Below are 22,472 nucleotides of genomic sequence, written 5' to 3' on the forward strand. Positions count from 1 at the left end.
AGTGCTTCTGTGCCTTTCCGTGACTGCAAACAGAGAAGCTTTGTGCTGGGAGACTATTTGAGGTCACATATCCTCTGATCCCATCAACTGAAGAAACATAGTGATAGGAACAGGTTTAATGTCACAGCATTTTGGGGATTTAGAAAGTGATTTTAATATTTTTTGAACAATACTTTCCAAATGTCACAACATTCAGGCTGTAGGGAAACAAAGTGCACATACAAAATTAAAGATATATGGGTCATTTACAACTTGAAATGCAATCCACTATGTTTTTGCACCCTAGATGAATTTTATATGCAGTACATGGTGCAGTCAGACCCCAGACAGAAGTTCTTTCTGCATGAGCACTAAAGCTAATGCCACACGGAGCGTTAACAAATAGGTTCCTACGCATGAAACCTCTTACCTGTACCTGTACCCGAAAGCATTGCATACACTTGGGTGCAGACACATGTAACCGATATCCGCCAAAAAACGCAAGACTTTGCATTTGTTGACGGATATCGGTGACATGTGCCTGCTGGGAATATGCTACCTACACTACATGTGGCATTAGCTTTAACCTTAAGGGTATATTCTTGCTCTCAGCCCCAGATTTAATTTTGAGGCACCCCCAGAGGCCACCCCATTCTCCGCCCAAGCCCCTCCCCCCCATCGGATCATGCGCATGAGCATCCTTCTCGGTCAGATATGGAGGACTGGGGACGGGATGCGCTGAAGTGTTTTGCGTGTCCTGTCCCCAGTTTTCTGTATCTAAGCACATTTCACTTGTGGCTGGGCGGCATGCTGCCCCTAAATTATATGCTGCCCTAGGGCTGGGCCTGCTTGCTCTCCTTTATGGTCCTTGTAAATTAATCTTTTAATATTTTAATCATGACATATCTGGTAATGGAGTAACTGTTGCATTAGTTATACAGGACACATATGAAACTCGGTAAAATGATCTGCATTTGTATACAGGTATGGAACCTGTTATTCAGAATGCTCTGGACCTGGGTTTTTTAAATTAGGAGACTTTCCAAAGTTTGGATCTCCGTTAAGTCTACTAAAAAATAATTTAAACATTATTGCTGCCAATATTATATCTTAGTAAGAATCAACTACAAGATATTTTTATTTTTACAAAGAAAAATATATTTCAGCATTTTGAATGATTGCTTACAACAAAATCTATGGCAGATGGTTTTCCTATAATTTTGAGCTCTCTGGATAATGGGTTTCCAGTAACAGGTCCCTTACCCATATGTTATATGTACTTAGGACACAAGCTGACAGACATACATTTTACACAGGGACAAATTAGAGAAGTTTTTTAAAGGAGAAGGAAAGGCATAATCACTGATATTTTTTCTCTATTAAAATCATACAAATACAGAAAACAAAGACAATCAGGACATTAAATCACCAGAATGGAAGATCAGAATGAAATACTAATACTAATAGACATTTTAACCTCCTCTGCCTTAATACAGAGGATTTTCTCAGATTTAAAGGAGAAGAAACATCATTTTGCCATTTCACTGCCAATAGATTTGCCACATTAGTATGGGGTGCCGTTTGTCCAAAGTACATTTTGTCTACAATCTACAAAAATACATTCTGTATACAAAGGACAATCCCAAGTACACAGAATGAATATGTGGTCATAAACACTGATAGCAAATATACAAAAGACATAGTTTTGTGAACATAATCAATTTTATGCATAAAAGGATATAATTATATTACAAACACCATTCTGTAAATTTTAACAAGCATTCTGTCTCACAAATGTATAACATCCATACAACAGAACAAGTTTTTTACAGAATGAATTATGTAAAACAAAACTTTGCACAAAATATATAATGGTGTAACTGACTAGCATATTCCAAGCTAAGTTTTATAACAAAATAGATGCTTGTGACAAAAAGGAAGATTCTAAAGCACAAAATTCATTCTATCAACAAAATGAATATCCAGTTCCATAAAACTGATAAAATATCCATTCTGTGAAACAACACTGTCAGTCAAATTACTGAACCAATAAGAAGCAAGTATATTCATTATCCAATAACATGCAAGTTTTAATTGAAGTCCATTTACTGGTCTTTCTTTCCACTGTTTGAATTGTTTCTATAAAGTGTTTATTAAAGTGTCTATTAATAATGTGCTTAGCTATAGTTCAACTACTACATAATACGTGTAGCCATGTGATTCAGCCACTTCAGAACTTCATGCAGACAGGCTGGTTGTATAGTATGATGTGTAGGCCTTATGAGCAGTATCCTAGTTAGCTGTAGTTCAACTACAACATAAATTAGTACTATTTGCAAACAAAAGGGACCAGTTCCATATTGGTACTTCAGGAGGATCATCATTTATTTATATGTGTATTATGTGGTGTTGCACTGGGGTGTCCAAGGTCCAGCAGGGCTGCCACCCCAGGAACCCCTCACCCCAGTTGCCAACTTCTCCACTGTTGCCAGCCTTCACCCCCACCCTGTGTGTAATGCACAATGCGTACCCCCTTCTTCCTCCTTGCAGCCACTATTGGGGTTGGGGGTGGTGCTCCCAAAGTGGGGCCCACTGGGTTTTTTTCCCTGTGGCTACATAGTGTAGTAGTTGAACTATGGATAACATTATTAAGAGACTGCTGTAAGCTAATTAGTACAATATCACATAATAATAGGAGGAAGCCAAACATTGGAGTCTAACAGTTATCTACAAATTTTTTACTACACTGGGGAAATTATGTAAAGTTGTAAAATTTCATGTTGTAGTGTAATGATGTAAATCCGCTGGTATCCTAGGAGGGAGGAGCTTAAGTTAGATGGATTATACTGTACTTACGTGGTGCATATCTCAGATATACTGAGTTACATTGCTACTATAAATATCTGCTGTATTGTACTTTACCGAGGGGCCCCTCACCCAGTAGTTATGCTGCTAATATGAATAATGTGTGTGTGTGTGTGTGTGTGTGCGTGTGTGTGTGTGTGCGTGTGAACACTTTATAGACAAATTAAAACAGTGGGGAGACCAATAAATTGACTTCAGTTAAAACCTGCATATTATTGAACAATTAATATACTTTTTTCTTATTGGTTCAGGAATTTGATTGACGTTTCACAGAATGATATTGTATCAGTGCATTCATTTTGTTGATAGAATGAATTCTGTGCTATAGAATCTTACTTTCTGTCACACGCATCTATTTTGTCATGAAAATCTAGATGGAATATGCTATTCAGTTACAAGATTATATATTTTGTCTAAGTTTTGGTTTACATTATTCATTCTGTAACTTTACACATAACTGTTTTTGTGTATGGATGTTATACATTTTTGAGACAGAATGCTTGTTAAAATTTACAAAATGGAGTTTGAAATATAAAATTATCCTTTTGTGCACAAAATTGATTTTATGCTTATTCTTCACTAGAAATATAACTTTTGTATATTTTTTTTTTGTTTATATCAACACCTTAATTCTGTGTACTGGGGATTGGCTTTTGTATATAGAATGTATTTTTATAGACAAATTGTACTTTGGACAAACTGCACCCCAGACATTAGTGCCACCTAGAACAATATATTTATTCTGCAGAAAGCATTAGCATACCGGAGTAAAGAGCCCTAGAAGCTTTCTCCGTTTGCTTAAGACAGCAGCTGCCATTTTATATAGCTTCCTGTTTGCAGTCTAGCCATTATAGCTCAGATCACACATTCCTAAGGGAGGGGCAAGGGATTTCTTAGCATTCTTTAAGGGCCGTGACAGACAGGGAGATTAGACGCCCGCGACAAAACTCCCTTGTCGCAGGCAACTAATCTCCCCAAATGCCATCCCACCAGCTAGAGTGTAAATCACCGGTGGGATGGCATATGCGGCACGTCAATTTGCCGAAATTGCCTTGAAAGGAAACTTTGTCGATTTCGGCGCCATGTGTGGCATCCCAGCAGCGATTTACATTCTAGCCGGTGGGATAGCATTTAAGGGAGATTAGTCGCCCACAACAAGGGCAATTTCTCGCTCGGCGACTAATCTCCCCTTCTGCCACGGCCCTAAAGGAGAAGGAAAGGTAAAAACTAAGTAAGCTTTATCAAAAACGTCTATGTAAATACAGCCAAAAGCACTCCCAGAAAGCTTTCTGCAGAATAAATATTGCGTTCTAGGTGGCACTAATGTGGCTTATCTATTGGCAGTAAAATGCCAAAATGCCAAAAACCACAAAGTAAAGATCTTTCAGTTGTAAAAAGGACATCTGTGATTGATCTCAACAGGTTTTAGATCTCATATTTTTGCTTTCAAATTTGTCACAGTTTTGTCACATAATAAATCACAATATCATTTTGGGGGTTTCTTGCTACAAAATTGTATTTTGGCATCAAAACCCTGAACCGAAAAATATCGAGCCTTAATAAATCCCCCTTCAGTATTGATAGTCTGTCTGTGCCATCGTCTTCCTTTTTTTTTTAGTTGACGTGCTTTTTTTCTTCTCTATTAAACTGAAATTTGAAATCCTAATTGGCTGTTTATTTTACATCCAGGTCAGGTCACTCATGCATTATTATAAGCTACAAAAACCCCATCAGACTGATAGGGTTATACCATCCCTATAGCTTTGTAGGGGTCCCCTTAGGTTGGGTTCACCTTTAAACAGACACCAGAGGGTGGCCTTTTTGGATATGGACACCTAAGGGTGGTCCTAGCTGTTTGTGTGTGAAAAGAGAGTTTCCCTGTTATTGAGAAGCAACCACTAGGTGGCAGTGTGCTGCAATATAAAAAGGGATGACACACACCATGTGCAAGATCTTTAGTCCTGGGACCCCTTCCTGTAAGAGGCTAGCTACAGGCTCCAGTTAGGGAATTCAGAGAGATCTGTTATAGTCACTCTAGGAGTGAGAGAATAGAGTATCTAGAAAGGGCAGTCTGAAGCCCAAACAGGAGATAAATGAGTTTCCCAGGGAGGGGTGTTATAGTTTAACCTGTCCCTACCCTGGGTGGAGGCTAGGGATGTAGCGAACCTCAAAAAAAAAGTTCGCGAACCTGTTCGCGAACTTCCGCCGAAAATTGTGAATATTCGCGAACTTTGCGAACCCCATAGACTTCAATGGGAAGGCGAACTTTAAAAAATAGAAAAGCCATTTCTGCCCAGAAAACTGATTTTAAAGTTGTTTAAAGGGTGCCACGACCTGGACAGTGGCATGCAGGAGGGGGATCAAGGGCAAAAACCTCTGAAAAATTGACACACGCCGTTTTTCGAAATGATCGGTAATTTTGCGACTTTTTCGTATTTTCCGGCGCTTTCGTAAAGTTATCGTAAGTTTTGCGACTTTTTCGGAGCTTTCGTAACGTTATCGTAAGTTTTGCGACTTTTTCGGAGCTTTCGTAACGTTATCGTAAGTTTTGCGACTTTTTCGGAGCTTTCGTAACGTTATTGTAAGTTTTGCGACTTTTTCGGATCATTCGTACCGTTATCGTAAGTTTTGCGACTTTTTCGGATCATTCGTAACGTTATCGTAAGTTTTGCGACTTTTTCGGATCATTCGTACCGTTATCGTAAATTTTGCGACTTTTTCGGATCATTCGTAACGTTATCGTAAGTTTTGCGACTTTTTCGTACCGTTATCGTAAGTTTCGCGATTTTTTCGGAGAATTCGTACCGTTATCGTAAGTTTTGCGTTTTTTTCGGTGCCGGCGAACCCAAATTGCGAACATCACGAAAAGTTCGCGAATTTGCGGACTTGCGAACACCCGATGTTCGCGCGAATTAGTTCGCCGGCGAACAGTTCGCTACATCTCTAGTGGAGGCACGCCAGTAATATTGTACCTGCTCCCACATAGTAAGCGGGGGCACAGGTCTGTTAGTGCCACACGCATACACAAGCGTGTTAGAAGTAAAGCCGTAGCCAGTGTCGGACTGGCCCACCAGGATACCAGGAAAACTCCCGGTGGGCCCAGGTGCCAGTGGGCCCTCCTGTCCATCACCATCTGGCCTACTTCATGGTCATTCCCTATTTCTGTATGGGAACAAAGAGGAGGAATAGATTGGAGGATAGAGAGACAGATGCTAGCATGTAAATAAGAGAGACTTGGAGAACTAAGTGGTTGGGTGAGGAAAGGAGGAAAAATAGTTTGGAGAGTGGGCCCTTGGTCTAAGGTTTTCTGGTGGGCCCCTGGGGTCCCAGTCCGACACTGGCCGTAGCCAAAGGTGGGCTACAGCTTTAAATCCCACACTTCCTTATTTCACTTTTGCTGGGCAGAGACCCATGTAACAGATTTTCTTATTTAAATGTTGTACTTTATTTGCCCATTGGCCCACTCCCTTTCACACTCTAACATAGTGTTTAGCAAAGGGGTGGATCTTCCGCTCCAGCCTGCAGTCTGGGTAGTAACAAAGTCCTTAGGATTTCTACCTCTAGTTGCCTGGATCCCTACAGCCACTAGAATCAGGGAGAAAACTGTGCCCAGATTCCCTGTCGCTACTGCAGTCCCTTCACTAAGGCAACAGAGCCTGTACTCCCAGCTATCTCTCCTGGTTGGAACCAGAAAGCTGCTCGCTCTAAATTAAAATGACTATCTCACTTTCCTATAAAATGCTGTAACAAAAGATATCCTGCACTTACTAATCCTCGTTCACGGGGTACCTGCTCCCCGACTTCTCCATTGGTAATGATTCTTCTGGGGTAGATGGCTTTACTGGGGCCTTGTTGATCCCAGGCTTAGAGGAACATCCACCTGGTTCACTCTCCACAGTAGCGATGTGTGGATTGAGAAAAACTCAATCAGCACCCGACCCTAACAAACCCACTCCCAACCCTAACCTGCCTGCTCCCAACCCTAACCCTAACCCTACACAACCCGGCTTCTCCCCTCTACTTTTTCTGTCCTACATGGTAGAGGGCCGATAAAGGAAGCCAGTTTCGACCATTACCTTTTTTTAAAACTGCACCCACTTCAAACCACACCAATGTTACATCCATATGCCTCCTTTTCCCCTGTGGATCGCACAGCAACCCCTAGCACACAATTACACACCTTAGGGACCATATAATGACTCCAAATGCTAGCAAACTCCCAGAACAAACCCCTGCCAGGTTCACCTCCCACAGGCAGGGTAGGACACACACAGGCAGTGTAGGGCAGGAAAAGTATTGCACACACAATCAGCATAGGGCAGGCAGAGTATGGCACACGCAGGCAGGGTAGGGCAAGCATAGTATGGCACACACAAGCAGCATAGGGCAGGGAGAGTATGGCACATACAAGGAGCATAGGGCAGGCGCATCAAAAAAAAGTCAAGCACATCAAAAGAATAGTTGAGCGTGGAAAAAAAAGTTGTGTGTGTCCAAAAACTTACGTTCCACTAATTTTTCAGTTTCGTGAATTTTTTCACAGTTTTGCGTATTTTTCACCGAAGCAAAACAGGACAGCTTTGCTCGTCACTATTTATAAGCACTTAGCCTTGAAGTGCCCCCACAGCCCCCCTTTTTGTGTACTTATGTACTTTAGCAATACAGAGTTATTCGCTTTGAGAAATCGCCAAACTTTCATGTGGTAGTCTCATGCCTTTAATAAATGGGTGTAGGTCAGTGGGCAAGCTGAAGGCGGGGAGGAGGATTAAGCCTGTTGAACCAATGCTGTGGTCTTGGTAATCTCTCTCCTATAAAGTATAAGCTAATGGCATGAGGGCGGACTAAGCCCTGTGACAGGAACCAATGCCCTGGTCAGCCTTAGAAAAATATGACTGGAGGTAAACAGTTGGGACCACCATATGGGGTTAACCTTGATGTGGTATGGTGGCTTACTAATCTTATGATCGTAATTTTGTAACTAAAACCCTGTTTTCTGAAAATACATGCAGTTGCATAGATACAAAATTACTTATGAAACAGGGGACTAGGGAATGTACATTGACCAATCTCCCCCTGTTGTTTGTGTGCTTAAAGATACACAATAGGAAGTAGATCCCTGTCCCATAAACCTGAAGGCTGAACAACATACAGGCAAAAATGCACAAAGGTTTGGGCATTGACTCAGAGTGGTCTAGATCAGATTATGTTCTAGTGCTCCAAAAGCTAAGAGGCAGTGGAGATGATTGCAAGGGAGCATGGGGAGTCTGGGATGCTGGTTAATAGGAGACTGCAATAGTTACTAATAATGTTACTTACAGATAGGAGTATTATTTAGATCTAACCAGAGTTATAAAAAAATTCCTTACCTTTCATGGGGACATTTCCAACGCACTGTGGAGAAGAAAGGAAATATAAAAGACAGATGCTTCATAAAAAATATTTACTTGGCATGCAACACTGTGTAAAGGTAATCTCTACTAGCAATAATATTGGCCCATTTCAGATGTGCTGGAATCATCACAACACAACTGAGAAAAAAGTTCCGAAAGTTTTGAACAGCACAGTTATCGCATTATCAGAGACATAAATATGACTATATGTTATATACTCTTCCAGTGTGTTCCATTTTAATTAAAAATATATAAAAGCTCATTAACATCTGCAAGTGCAGTTGTGAGGCCACTAAACTGACCACAGTCTGTAGTGCGAAAAATCGCATTACTGAAAGGTACTTACAGGGTTGGACTGGGGGGTGAAGGGCCCACCGGGGCCCCGCACCCCCAGAGGTACCTCCGCTGATGCATCCCCAGTCAGATGTCCTCCCCTGAATGTGCGTATGTGAAACACATCAGGGGAAGACATATTTTACAATAGGAAGCGGCAACAGGGTCGGGTCTGGGCCGATGGGGTCCACCGGGTATTTTCCTGGTGTCCCGGCAGCCCAGTCCGACCCTGGGTGCTTATGTTCCTTGCACTTCTGTTAAGCGATACTGGCTGCCTTGTCACCCTGAATTAAGTGCAAGTGCACCTATTGATGCAAGGAAATGTGGCGGTAGTTCCAGGGATCCCACAGCGATCTGTGTTGCCAGCAATAAATCAAACTTTTTCCATGCCACTGTGTGTGTTTCTTGACACATTGGCTGCAAATGCACACTGTACAGACCTTGCTTGTAGTGAGTGTCCCCTTTTATAGTTTGGCATTGCATGGAAATAAATTGTAATTAGTTATGGTTAAGAAGTCTATATATAAAAGAAATACAAGAAAAAAGTTAACAGTTATTGACAACAGAAATGTTTTAAAAAGAAAAAAGGAAATTAAAATGCTCCTCTGGATGTATTCTATAAATACTTGCAGCTGCTAAATGATTCATCATCAGAGGGTGGACCTATCAAATGTACGTGGGAATCTCTACTTTCACTATTGGTTCCAGAGAACTGCTTTTTTTTCTAAAAGGATGTTTGTGAGTTTCTCAACGTTTAAAATAGAATCGGTTCTGGATTTTACTTCTGGAAAGGATGTTTTGAAAGCCAGACTTATGATATGACTTCAGTAGCTGTAAAAATGTGAATGATCATATTTTGATGGGATTTAGGTACACTGCATGAATTTTGTTGCAATACATTGACAGAAGATGTGCTCCATTGTTTCCAGGATATTGAATCCCCTATGACACTTGTGTTTTTTTTCTGGTGTTCACAAGGCCCCATTTTTTTACTAGGGTCTGAATACCATCTTAAAGGAGATGTCAACGGTAAATTTGATACCATGTCTAATGCCAAGGGTGCCTTACTGCCACCTTAACCGCATACATTATGCCCCCTCAACTTTCTCCTACAGCCCGCACCGCCGTATTCTTGTATTTGCCAATTCGTGTGTCACCCGGCGGCCATTTTGCTGGGTAACGTCATCAAGCGTATGTGTATATGTTCAAAATACACATGCGATCGGCTCATTGAAGGATTGACTGAAGTGGGCGTGGTTAAAGAGGTCATATCTTCTGCTGAGTAGAGAAGGGATTCATCTCACATGCTCACTAAAACGGATTGGCAGTGCCCATGTGCACCACGCCAGGCAGACAAGCTGAATTCTGAAGGGAGGGGGGAGAGGGAGTTACCGAGCTGTGCACTGAGAGAAACACCAAGGGATCGCTGCAGCTTCACTGTTAGCTTTTGAGGGACTGGAGTGGCAGGTATTTAAAGTATGCTGTGAGGATTTTCTATGCTAAAATTTTTGGTTGGGGGTTTGAAATGTCCTTTAAATAACAAATCCCAAAATTGCCCAATACAATATCAAACGTAGTGGTTTATAATTGCTAGGTTGAGAATTCAATCACATTTGAAACACGTCACTTACATCAAGTTTCAACTCCAGTATATGCCAATAGAAAGGGTTACAAAATTTGGAGTAAAAAAAATGGAATTCAGTTCAATTACCCTTAGTGGAATTAAATTAGACATATATCAAAGCCCTTTCGTTACAGGAGAACAATGGGGCACATGTTTATATGTAATAAAGCTCACAGTTCTGTGTCTATGAGGTAAAGCTCCAGTTGTTCCATGGGGTAAAGCATCAAGTACGGGCAGTGGCGTAACTAGAGTTTGTGCGGCCCCCCTACAGAGGAACTTTCAGGGCCCCCCCCCCCCCCTACAGAGGAACTTTCAATGCCCCTGCCATTAATATTAGTCAGTGGCAATGATAATATTAAATATAATTTTTTTTTTTTGAAGTAAGAATAACATATGGACTGGAACTTCTGGTAGAACAATGGTCCTTATCTATGTAGGAACAGGCAAAAGGACAAGGTATCAAGAAGGCACTATGGTCCACCACAATATAAAACTAACCCTAAACTAACCCTGTCCAGTCTCATGCTACCATTTCATTGGCCTAAACCTAGCAATCCTAGTAAGTGTAACCACACACAGTACTCCTGCCCCAAAATTCCTTGGTGGGCTCCCTATCTCCCAGGCCCTCCGCCCGCTCATTCTCTTCCTCACCCCCACCCTCCCAGTCCCTCCACCCGCTTGTTCACTCCCTCCCAGTCATTCGCTCACTTTCTCCTAGTCCTGCCCGCTCATCCGCTCATCCGCTCCTTCCCTTCCAGTCCTGCCCGCTTATTTGCTCCTTCCCAATCCCTCCGCCAGCTTGTTTGCTACCTCCCAATCCATCAGCCTGCTCGCTTCCTCTGCCCGTTCCAGTGACATGACGCAACACTTCCAGGTGCGGCGGAAGGCAATTTTGGAGGTGATGGCCCCCCTCAGATCCCGGCAGTAGTGGGGGCCCTTCAGAGCTCCTGGGCCCCATCACATTGCAGGGTTTGCGGGGGCCTTATTTACACTACTGAGTGCAGGGTGATGTTCACAGGCAGTTTCGCAGTGAATTCCACTTTATGTGACTGCATCCAGGCCGATGCAGTGGCCTGAGGTGCATGCACATCAATAAGCTTTTATGAGTGTAGGAGTGGATTTTTAGCTTGCTTTTATCCACAGCCTGAGAATCCTCCCCATGGGGCACTGGCCTAAACCTAATATGTACAAAGGCTCTTCATTTTTTTTGAGATGATAAATGTGTAGCTGTTTGGGGAATGCTTCTGTAGTGTTTTTCTCTTTTACAAAAGGGGTTACCGGTTATAATGTATTAATGTATTAGATCTGGGGCTATAAGTAGAATTGAGTGGGTTCACTGCTAAAATTTTACCCTTTATCAATAATCAAAAATAAATAAGCAGAGGAGGGGTAGGTGGCAGCAATCCACTGGCCTGAGGGTGGGGGCGTGGTTAACATATTCTTGGATAAGGTTTATTACATTTCCCTTATAATTTAAATTTTTAGCTGATCCCTACATAAAATGCTGCTGAACTCTGCATATCTCTATAAAAGTGTATGTAGTGACAATGCTGAACTTTTTCCCAGAATGTTACTCTAATCAGACATGTATTTTTAGTATTCTAATTGCAATAGGTCAATTAATAAGCTAATCTCTGTGTACCATGTGGGGTACTTTTAATGTGGATAATAAAAAATGGTTTGCGGCATTTTACTTATATTTGCTACTTACTTCTCTACATCTTTAACGTATGAGACTTCTGATATGTGGATTTTTGGAGTATTGTATTAGATGCTTTATTATTTTACTGTACACACTGACATTTAAACAGCATATTAGCAACAGAAATCGTACTAGGCAGGTCTGTTTTTGCAAAGAGAGGGTTAAGGTTTAGTTTTGAAGTTTAGGTTACAGCAAAGGACAACCACTGAGCTTAATTATTTCCAGACTTGTGCTTGGCGAAACTCTTTAGAAAAACATTAAAGAGCCAGCATATAGTTAAAAATTAGAAAACACTGGAGCCAAAAAAAAACCCCACTACAGACAAATTCAAAAAAGTTTGGGCTCTGTCTATACATGTTAAATGCATAATAGATAAGAGCAAATGTGTTACCTACTCTTATACTAAACATTCAGCATACGTATGCACACAAAGAAATTGGCTAAACATGCAGCGTAACATGTATCGGCATGCATGAAGAGAATAGTTCAAACTTTAGAGAGACATTTAAATATATTTTATGATCAGTGTAAAGCTGGCCATACATGTTCAGATTTAGTCTTCCACCGAATGTTTGGATATTGGTGGTAAGTTTAAATGCAACGATCTAAAACTAACATTCAGCTAAAGGATAAAGCTCTATATGAAATAGTTGGCAGACACCAATCATACAAAAGTAACTTCCATTGTAGGTCCCCCAATGATATCGTCCGATAAACAATCGCAGATTTTATCGTTATCCGACCAAAATTTTCTAACCTGGCCGATCGACTAAATGACCGATCACTATGGTACAAAAATTCTATGCCCACACACAATCCAAAAATCATGCAAAACTAGGTTTTGTATGATTTTATTGATTCACGGTTGCCCATCTATATGTATGGCAAGACTTAAGCTACAAAGCACAAAGACCTATACTTTCTCTGTGAATATAGTGCTACTTGCATTCTGCAGATCTGTATTCACTGGTGGGTGGCTTGTTGGTGTAATACCACTAGTCACCCCAACTTTCATATCATTCAGCACTGTGCTCTGCTCCTAGATTTTTATTTAGTGTGAGGTGCAGGGGCATATATGCACCAGACACAAATACTTGTTGAATGAGCACTTAGGGCCCCTTAGTGTTCTTGTATTATGTTCAGAGCCTTGTTAAATGACTCCTTATGCATATGGGACATCATGGGGCTGATTCACTAAAGTGCGATAAAATTTATTGCACGCTTTTTTGCGTTAAATTAGTCGCGATAATTAGCGCGCAATTCACCATAGTGTTATCGTGTGCATTAAGTCGCTATATCGCATGAGTTATTTTTCACGTGACCGCATGTGCTAGTTTTAACGCATGCGTTAATTGTTGCGCTGAAAAGAATACGATCGCATGATTCACAAACACTTAGGTGTGCTAAATATCGCATTGGTCTATGCGAAAATTAACACCTACTACAGGCAGGCGATAAATTATAGAAAAGTACAGTAAATGAGTTTTTGGCAATAAAATATGGACTTAGCAGTGTTATTTATTCAAGTATGTGTCTTTTTACTAAATTTTACTAAAGTCTTGGCATGTATGGAATTTCGCTACTATAGCAGTAAATCTTTAGTCGCCATAATATACAGTAATATAGCGGATAATCTTTAGTCGCCATAATAAACAGTACTGTAGCGGTAAATATTTAGTAGCACAAAATACATTACTAGGTATATTTTGGCGATTTCTTTGTCGCGACTTTGTAATCTCGCGACTGGCGGACATTTTGTAGCGATTTTGTAATCTCGTGACATGTGCGACTTGGGGCCATTTTGTGTCATTGAGCCTGCAGTCACACTGAGAGGAGCATCATGCCTGGGGTTTCTGATCTGCTACCAGGGGAGAGGCGCTATATTATCAGCTTTTTCCTGCGCTCAGGATATGACAACCCGCCGCTGGGGCCCTTAGGGGTCCACGAGAGGAAGAGAGCTATCCTGTGCGACCTCCAAGATGGGTTGCGCAGGGGCTTTCGCATTGATGTGGACCTCCGCCTGCTCCAGCACATATGATCTGACCTGAAGCGCAGGAATTCCGATCTGATAGATGAAAGTTGGGTTGAAAAAAGACATACGTCCATCATGTTCAACCATAATGCCAGTGAGGAACTGAAATGTTGGTCACAATAAACCTCTGAATATTATTTCACATCTTCGTGACTCCTTGTGAAAATCCTGTGTGTGCCATCACCCCATGCCTGTCTAGATTTTGTTTTGCCACAGGCACCCAGGTATTATTGTTCCTTATGGTGTGCAGCTTCCCAGCACTTTGTAACATACATAGTAACATAGTAACATAGTAAGTTGGGTTGAAAAAAGACAAACGTCCATCACGTTCAACCAAAATGCCTATATATAACCTGCCTAACTACTAGTTGATCCAGAGGAAGGCAAAAACCCCATCTGAAGCCTCTCTAATTTGCCGCAGAGGGGAAAATATTCCTTCCTGACTCCAATCCAGTCCCTGGATAAACTTGTACTAAGAGCTATCCCCCATACCCCTGTATTCCCTCACTTGTACTGAGAGCTATCCCCCATACCCCTGTATTCCCTCACTTGTACTGAGAGCTATCCCCCATACCCCTGTATTCCCTCACTTGTACTGAGAGCTATCTCCCATAACCCTGTATTCCCTCACTTGCTAAGAATCCATCCAGCCCTTCTTAAAGCTATATAATGTATCAGCCAGTACAACTGATTTGGGGAGGGAATTCCACAACTTCACAGCTCTCACAGTAAGAGCTGTATTGTATATATATATATATATACACATCTATTTTCAAATACATATGCATAAATACGTTTAAAGTAGGGGGGAAGCAGCAGGGAGCCATTTGGGGAAGGGCCACGAATGTTTTAGGGGGCCCTGGCTAGCAATGTCTGTGTGTCCTTTGTATTGATGTGAGGGTTCACAGGGGGAGGGGCCAGTGGGGGCGTGGGAGGCCAAAAAAATGTTGTTGTGAGGGGCCCCGTTATTTATGATGGTGTATGAATGTATATATATATATATATATATATATGTGTATAATATATTACACAAAATAACATTTTGCAATACTATCTCACAGAACTTCAGCTGGTGCCTCATCCCCAGGCCCAACCCCAGGCACCCCAGGCTCCTGTGGCCCCCGAGGCCCACCAGGCTCCAGAGGCCCCCGAGGCCCGACCACCAGCGGCCCCCGAGGCCCCACGACCAGAGGCCCCCGAGGCCTCAGCTCCAGAGGCCTCAGTTGCAGAAGCCCCACCGCCAGAGGCTCCCGAGGCCGAAGAGGCCCCCGAGCCCCCGGACACTACCCCCCTTCTTTCCTCCCCCAGTTTCCCCCCAGGCCCTTGAGTTCTCCCCCCAGGCCAAGCGCTAGGCACCAGGTTCTCCTGCAGGCGAGGGACCATCACGCCGGTCAGTGCAGGAGGACCTGGATTACATCAAGGCTGAGCTGGCCCAGCTCCGGGGGGAAATGGACGAAATGAGGAGTGACATCAGAGAACTCAAGGGCAGCAAGCCCTAAGTTTTATCTTTCCCAGTTTTTTCCCTTTAATTGTTAAAATAAAAGTTTTTATTTTTCTACTTTTGAACTGGTTAATGTCTAATTATTTTTCCTTGATATGGTATTCTATACTTTCATGTAGTTTCTCCTACACTCTTACATTTATCAGTAACAGCATCAATATGCTATATGGGTTAAATTTTTGCAAATATTCTGCCAACAATTTTGTCTTTAGCCTATTTTGCTGAATAGTAAAACTTAATTAGTACGTAGCGTATTTTCTGGCGAGTGTGATAACTGCCAATCAAATGTTTTGTTGCCAGAATAATTGCAATATTATATTTGTCCCCGTTTAATAAAGTGCCCATAACATATTTGCCATTTATTCTGTGTCTAAAATCTCTAACTTAATTTAAGCCACTTTAGCAAACGGACCCCTAAGTATTTGGCTAAATATTCTTAAATGCCCCCCCCCCTATTTTATTATCTCTAGCACTTCTTTTTTTTCTTACTTATATTTTTATTGTTTTTGGGGTTTTTTTTTGGCAAATAAACATTTATACAGCACCTCTCTAGCACTCTGTGCTCTCCCAGGGAAAAATGTCGCCAATTTTATCACTTTTCCCCATTTTCAGCACTACATGTTTCAGCTTGCATGCACCAGAGGAAGCTGGTTTTGCCAAAACATGTAGTGCTGAGGATGCAAAGTACTTAGAAGCTGTGAAACCAGCACAGGGTTGTTGTCTGTCGAGGAGCAAGTATACATTTGACAGGACTAGAGGACTGCTCAGTGTATGAGTAATGATACACTGTGCCCTGTTTTTAACACTGCGTCCTGTTTTTAAGCATAATGGCATACAGTTTAGTTATTACCTTTAGATCCCTTCAGGGGGGGCTTTAATTTTCACAAGGCCCAGGTGGTAGTTAGAAGGTTGCTTTTATTTCTCTAACTTAGCATATCATGAACATCAAGTACAACAGGCCATAAGGGTAGAATAGTGTTCTAAGTACACTTAGTACATACATTGTGAATAAGGGCGTTGCATTTGGGCCATTTTTAAATAATGGTGTGTACATGCCTAGTTTTATAGACTGAAGAGTTGTCACACATGGAAATGTTAATAATATCTTTCCTAATTATACGTAATAGCTGTATGCAAAATATACCAGCTATTTGGGTTTTACATTATCAAAAGAAGTAGTGGAATATAGTAAATAAAATTGTACAAACAGAAATGCAGCACAGTTTCCCTTTGGCATGTAGTATATTCTTAAAGAGATACTGACACCAGAAATGAAACCATTTTTACATCTGTCATAACATTGTCTTTGCATGGTATTTATAATTTTGCCATAAAAGTATTTGTCCAAGCTTTTACATTCCCTATCTGATCCCCCATGTTCTCTTATGAGGGGGCGGCCATATTTGTCCAGCAGGAGGCCGTTAGCATTAGAAGCTGTAACTGTCAGGCTGAGAAGGGACAGTCAGGTTGGCAAAACAGTCAGGTTTTGGGATTTCAAGTAACAATTACTTACAAAACCAGCCCTATCAGTAAAAAATGATTAACACGACCTATAGGCAACTTTTTATGTAGATTTAAAATTTAAAAAGTTGTTTTTTAGTGTCAGTATCACTTTAATAGTTTATGAACCCTTCTGCAAATGGGAAATATGCACCTTATGCTTATTATTAGCAACGGACAGGTAGTCTGGTCTCTGACCTTTGGTGCGACTCTTGTGGAAGATGGTCTGGCATAGAAGAATAAGAAAGAAGGTCAGAAGGCTCAGGATGCCCAAACAGCAGAGCAGCACAGCATATAGATAAAGGTCTGGCGAGGGAAAAGGAACCGTCATTTTGTACAGGAAACACTGCAGTAAACTGAGAAACATTCAAAGGAACAATCTGATCTTTTCCTCCACAATTTAGTACACAAGCATAACCACAGACCACAAAGCCAATTCCACCTAACTTTCAAAATAAAATATAGGGAGAGGTGACTAGGCCAGATGAGGGGGAGTAAGAGTAAGTAGTAGCTTTATTTTACTGGTAGTTAAAATGAACTACTGACAACCGGATGGCTGGCTGACACACTGTACTGTCATTAAATGCACTGGGCCACACACTGTATCTGTTGTGAAGTGTTTGGGCCACAAAATGTCATGAAATGGTGAGGCATGTGCCTGTCATTAAATGCTAGTGCACCTAGTGTTTCTTCACTTTTACAATTCCAACTATGTAAATAGGGTGTGCTTTTGTCAAATGGGTATCTGCTCTCACATAACAGAGACACATGACTCTTTGAATACTGAATAGGTAAATCATCGCAAGATCTCTAGTGATGTAGCGAACATCGCCAGAAAACTGATTTTAAAGTTGTTTAAAGGGTGCCACGACCTGGACAGTGGCATGCAGGAGGGGGATAAAGGGCAAAAACTTCTCTGAAAAATACTTTGTAAAAAAACGCCAAAAAAACGCCAAAAAAACGCCAAAAAAACGCCAAAAAATAAAGCCAAAAAAAAAAACGCAAGCTATTCCTATGTATATGCATAGGCGAATTAGTTCACCGGCGAACAGTTCGCTACATCTCTAAAGATCTCCCACAGTAGCAGAAGAGGGCTACATTAATAATTGTAGCTGTAAATGATTAAAGCTGTACACAGGACCAATATTGTGCTCCTTGCCACCCTGAGGGGCCTTTCCGATGCCGTCCCCCTCTCTGCAATTCCCATCACTAGTGCAGAGAGTACAGCTGCACTCTCTAATTTAAAAAATGGGGTTTTAACTCTTTAAGTTACCGGGAACAACTTTTTGATTCCTGCGGAACACTCCCACCTTGCCTCATGGTAGCAGTTAAAAAAAACATATAATTCATCCAGGCAAAGAACATAAAGGTTTAATAGATGGCCTATGCATAGCCCTGCAGATCTGTTGTACAGAAAACCCCTAATGTGCACTATTCTATCTTATATTAATTCAGCTAAAAAATAAAAAAGATCTTCACAGAAGATATTACAAATCAGTTGAGGGTGTGTTTTTTTTTTACCTTGGAATAAATTCCATGCAAATAGTTTCTTTTCTTCAGAAACTGAATGTGACGTGACTGAAAAGAAAATACACAAATTGCTAATTACGAAACTGTAACATGACAAACTATATAAATGCGGTTCAAAATATAATGATGTGCCAAAATGTGCCAGTATGCAGATAATTCCCTGTCTATTGTTAAGGATTAACCATCCCCAGAGTAGCAAGTGTGTCTGGGAAGTGAGTTTTTCTCACCCCTTAATTACAAAGTCATATGACTTGAGATCAGATCCCTAGCCTGTTATTATACAATGAAAACTGGCAAGCACAAAGCAGCAAAGCACATGAGGCAGACTTCATGGGAATTTTATAAAAAGCAATCTGATTTAGACTATCCATATCAAAATTATAGGACATAGTAATCCTGCACACAAGGTCATTTACATACAATATTATGGAGGGCATTATTGCCTGTCCCCTTAATTTAATAGGCATGTACTGTATAGTTTTTGGATTTGTATGGCAATAGTGGTTATTTGGAACCTACCATTAAAATATAAAATGATTGTTATTACTCCAAACATATTTCATCATAATTCCTCTGTAGTGAATTAGTGAGTGGCTACCCTGTGCCATTTAGTCCTAAAGTACAGTATATGTGTCCTGAAGGAGAAGAGCTCTGGTAGTATATTAGAGTGGTAGAGCTAAATTACCCTACCAGGCACCATTATACCCCGTGGGTATGTTAGGTGACATCCCTAGAGGGCCCTTATTGAACCTGTAGTTCAGAGGCCAAGCCCTAGACCAAAATCACTAAAAGACAGGCACACATGGAATCCACACTCAAACCAAAGCAATTTAAAGTAGAAAAAGGTTACTTAAAAGAACATCTTATTTAATGAAAGTAACCACGCAGTGTTTCTCTATCTAATGTAAATTATGGAGTTTTCCTCTAGCAGAAAAATTTGCTTTGGCTACCTGTTTAAGCAAAATAGCTATCTATATTCTTTTTGTTCAGTGTCTACTTTGCAGGACCCCTCTTACCCTTTAACTTTGTGTCTGCAGTGCCATTAGACACAGCTGTCCAGCGATTTCGATGTCGAGCAACTTCTTGAACACGACATATATACTGACCCTGGTCAGACAAACGCAGATCTCTTAGCATTAGACGATAACCTTTACCAGGACCATCGCTGCTTAGATTACCCCTATGGCTCCAATTTCCTGAAGTATGTGCTGTTCCAAATTTTGTAATTCTTCCAATAATTTGTTCAGGTCCAGACTCTGAAGAAAACACCCAGCGCACAGTTAACAAGCTGTCTTGCCTCCTTCTTTGGGTCACAGAACACCATAAGGATGTGTTTTCCCCAGTTGCATGTTGTACCCATGGGTGGGGGTGGACTGTGACATTAAGGCAGAATGAAATACCTACAAATTAAAAGAAAAATTGGACAAAGCTGTGAGAAATTCTAAGTAAAAGGTAAAACTTTGAAACTGCCATGTGACATTGCTTTAGAATATGCAATACAATGGTATTGCATATTCTAAAGCAATGTCACATGGCAGTTTTAATCAATTAATCACCTGCTGCAAAATAAAAATCACCCCTATTTCTCAACTGGCTGCAAGCACCCTTGCTTAGGCTGATGCCACACGTGGCGTTTTTTCTAATTCTCTCGGCGGCTGAAAAACGCACAATATCATCATCCATAGAAATAACTTTAAAAGACTCGAAGCAAACCACACAATGCATAAATACGCTAGAAAAAGCCTTACCACGGATTTTTCAAGCGTTTGCTGAAATACGCCAGTATTTGCACAGCAAGTTATTCCTATGTATACACGAAGGCAGCTGCCAGACCTAGCGGAAATACGCGGCCGTGATATAAAGCAATTTGTCCCCCCTTCATGAGTTGCAAATGGACAAAAAATGCTGCTGTGCTATAGCCCTAAATGTAATGCACCAGAAATCTTACAAAATCTAATTTCTTGCTTATGAGCTGCAATTTTCCTTTCTTCTGGTTATTTAAAATGGAATACAGCAAAATCCTGTTCTTGCCTTACCAGATTGCCAAGTTTCTTGACCAAAGCTGAATACAGATTTAATGTTTTGCTTGGGACGTAGACATTTTAGGTATTTGAGCCTTCTTTGAATCCTTTGTCTGACTGACTAAGCCCTCTGCTATCTGTTGCTTGGTTTCTCTGCTGTAGTTGAGTCTTGAGCAAGTGAGGGAATACAGGGTTATGGGAGATAGCTCTTAGTACAAGTTGATCCATGGACTGGTCCGATTGCCATCTTGGAGTCAGGAAGGAATTTTTTCCCCTCTGCGGCAAATTAGAGAGGCTTCAGATGGGGTTTTTTGCCTTCCTCTGGATCAACTAGAAGTTAGGCAGGTTTTATATACAGTGGAGGAAAAAATTATTTGACCCCTCACTGATTTTGTAAGTTTGTCCAATGACAAAGAAATGAAAAGTCTCAGAACAGTATAATTTCAATGGTAGGTTTATTTTAACAGTGGCAGATAGCACATCAAAAGGAAAATCGAAAAAATAACTTTAAATAAAAGATAGCAACTGATTTGCATTTCATTGAGTGAAATAAGTTTTTTAACCCTCTAACAAAAAAAGACTTAATACTTAGTGGAAAAACCCTTGTTTGCAAGCACAGAGGTCAAATGTTTCTTGTAATTGATGACCAAGTTTGCGCACATTTTAGGAGGAATGTTGGTCCCACTCCTCTTTGCAGATCATCTCTAAATCCCTAAGGTTTCGAGGCTGTCTCTGTGCAACTCTGAGCTTGAGCTCCCTCCATAGGTTTTCTATTGGTAAGACTGACTAGGCCACTCCATGACCTTAATGTGCTTCTTCTTGAGCCACTCCTTTGTTGCCTTTGCTGTATGTTTTGGGTCATTGTCATGCTGGAACACCCATCCACGACCCATTTTCAGTTTCCTGGCAGAGGGAAGGAGGTTGTCGTTCAGGATTTCACGATACATGGCTCCGTCCATTTTCCCGTTAATGCGAATAAGTTGTCCTGTGCCCTTAGCAGAAAAACACCCCCAAAGCAAAATGTTTCCACCCCCATGCTTGACGGTGGGGACGGTGTTTTGGGGGTCATAGGCAGCATTTTTCTTCCTCCAAACACAGCGAGTTGAGTTAATGCCAAAGAGCTCTATTTTGGTCTCATCAGACCACAGCACCTTCTCCCAGTCACTCACAGAATCATTCAGGTGTTCATTGGCAAACTTCAGACGGGCCTGCACATGTGCCTTCTTGAGCAGGGGGACCTTGCGAGCCCTGCAGGATTTTAATCCATTGCGGTGTAATGTGTTTCCAATGGTTTTCTTGGTGACTGTGGTCCCTGCTAATTTGAGGTCATTAACTAACTCCTCCCGTGTAGTTCTAGGATGCTTTTTCACCTTTCTCAGAATCATTGACACCCCACGAGGTGAGATCTTGCGTGGAGCCCCAGAGCGAGGTCGATTGATGGTCATTTTGTGCTCCTTCCATTTTCGAACAATCGCACCAACAGTTGTCACCTTCTCTCCCAGCTTCTTGCTAATGGTTTTGTAGCCCATTCCAGCCTTGTGCAGGTCTACAATTTTGTCTCTGACATCCTTGGACAGCTCTTTGGTCTTTCCCATGTTGGAGAGTTTGGAGTCTGCTTGATTGATTGATTCTGTGGACAGGTGTCTTTTATACAGGTGACTAGTTAAGACAGGTGTCCTTAATGAGGTTGACTAATTGAGTAGAAGTGTCTAACCACTCTGTGGGAGCCAGAACTCTTAATGGTTGGTAGGGGTTCAAAAACTTATTTCACTCAATGAAATGCAAATCAGTTGCTATCTTTTATTTAAAGTTATTTTTTCGATTTTCCTTTTGATGTGCTATCTGCCACTGTTAAAATAAACCTACCATTGAAATGATACTGTTCTGAGACTTTTCATTTCTTTGTCATTGGACAAACTTACAAAATCAGTGAGGGGTCAAATAATTATTTCCTCCACTGTATAGGCAATTTGGTTGAACGTGATGGACATATGTCTT

General features: G+C 41.2%; 1 protein-coding gene across 5 annotated transcripts in view; it reads right to left on the reverse strand.

The window, feature by feature from the left end:
* Positions 1-22,472, reverse strand: part of vstm4 (V-set and transmembrane domain containing 4) — a 39,717-nt gene that overhangs the window by 12,365 nt on the left and 4,880 nt on the right. For 3 of the 5 annotated variants that reach the window (XM_004915916.4, XM_004915915.4, XM_004915914.4), the window contains exons 2-5: positions 19,470-19,853; positions 18,445-18,501; positions 17,122-17,229; positions 8,208-8,232 (exon numbers count right to left, since the gene is read on the reverse strand). In XM_004915916.4, coding sequence (XP_004915973.2) covers positions 8,208-8,232; positions 17,122-17,229; positions 18,445-18,501; positions 19,470-19,853 — 574 coding nt within the window. The remainder of the gene's footprint in view (positions 1-8,207; positions 8,233-17,121; positions 17,230-18,444; positions 18,502-19,469; positions 19,854-22,472) is intronic. The other 2 variants (XM_031905764.1, XM_031905765.1) reach the window with 2 other exon arrangements.

The sequence above is a fragment of the Xenopus tropicalis genome, chromosome 7 (genome assembly GCF_000004195.4).
Source record: "Xenopus tropicalis strain Nigerian chromosome 7, UCB_Xtro_10.0, whole genome shotgun sequence".
NCBI classification, from domain to species: domain Eukaryota; kingdom Metazoa; phylum Chordata; class Amphibia; order Anura; family Pipidae; genus Xenopus; species Xenopus tropicalis.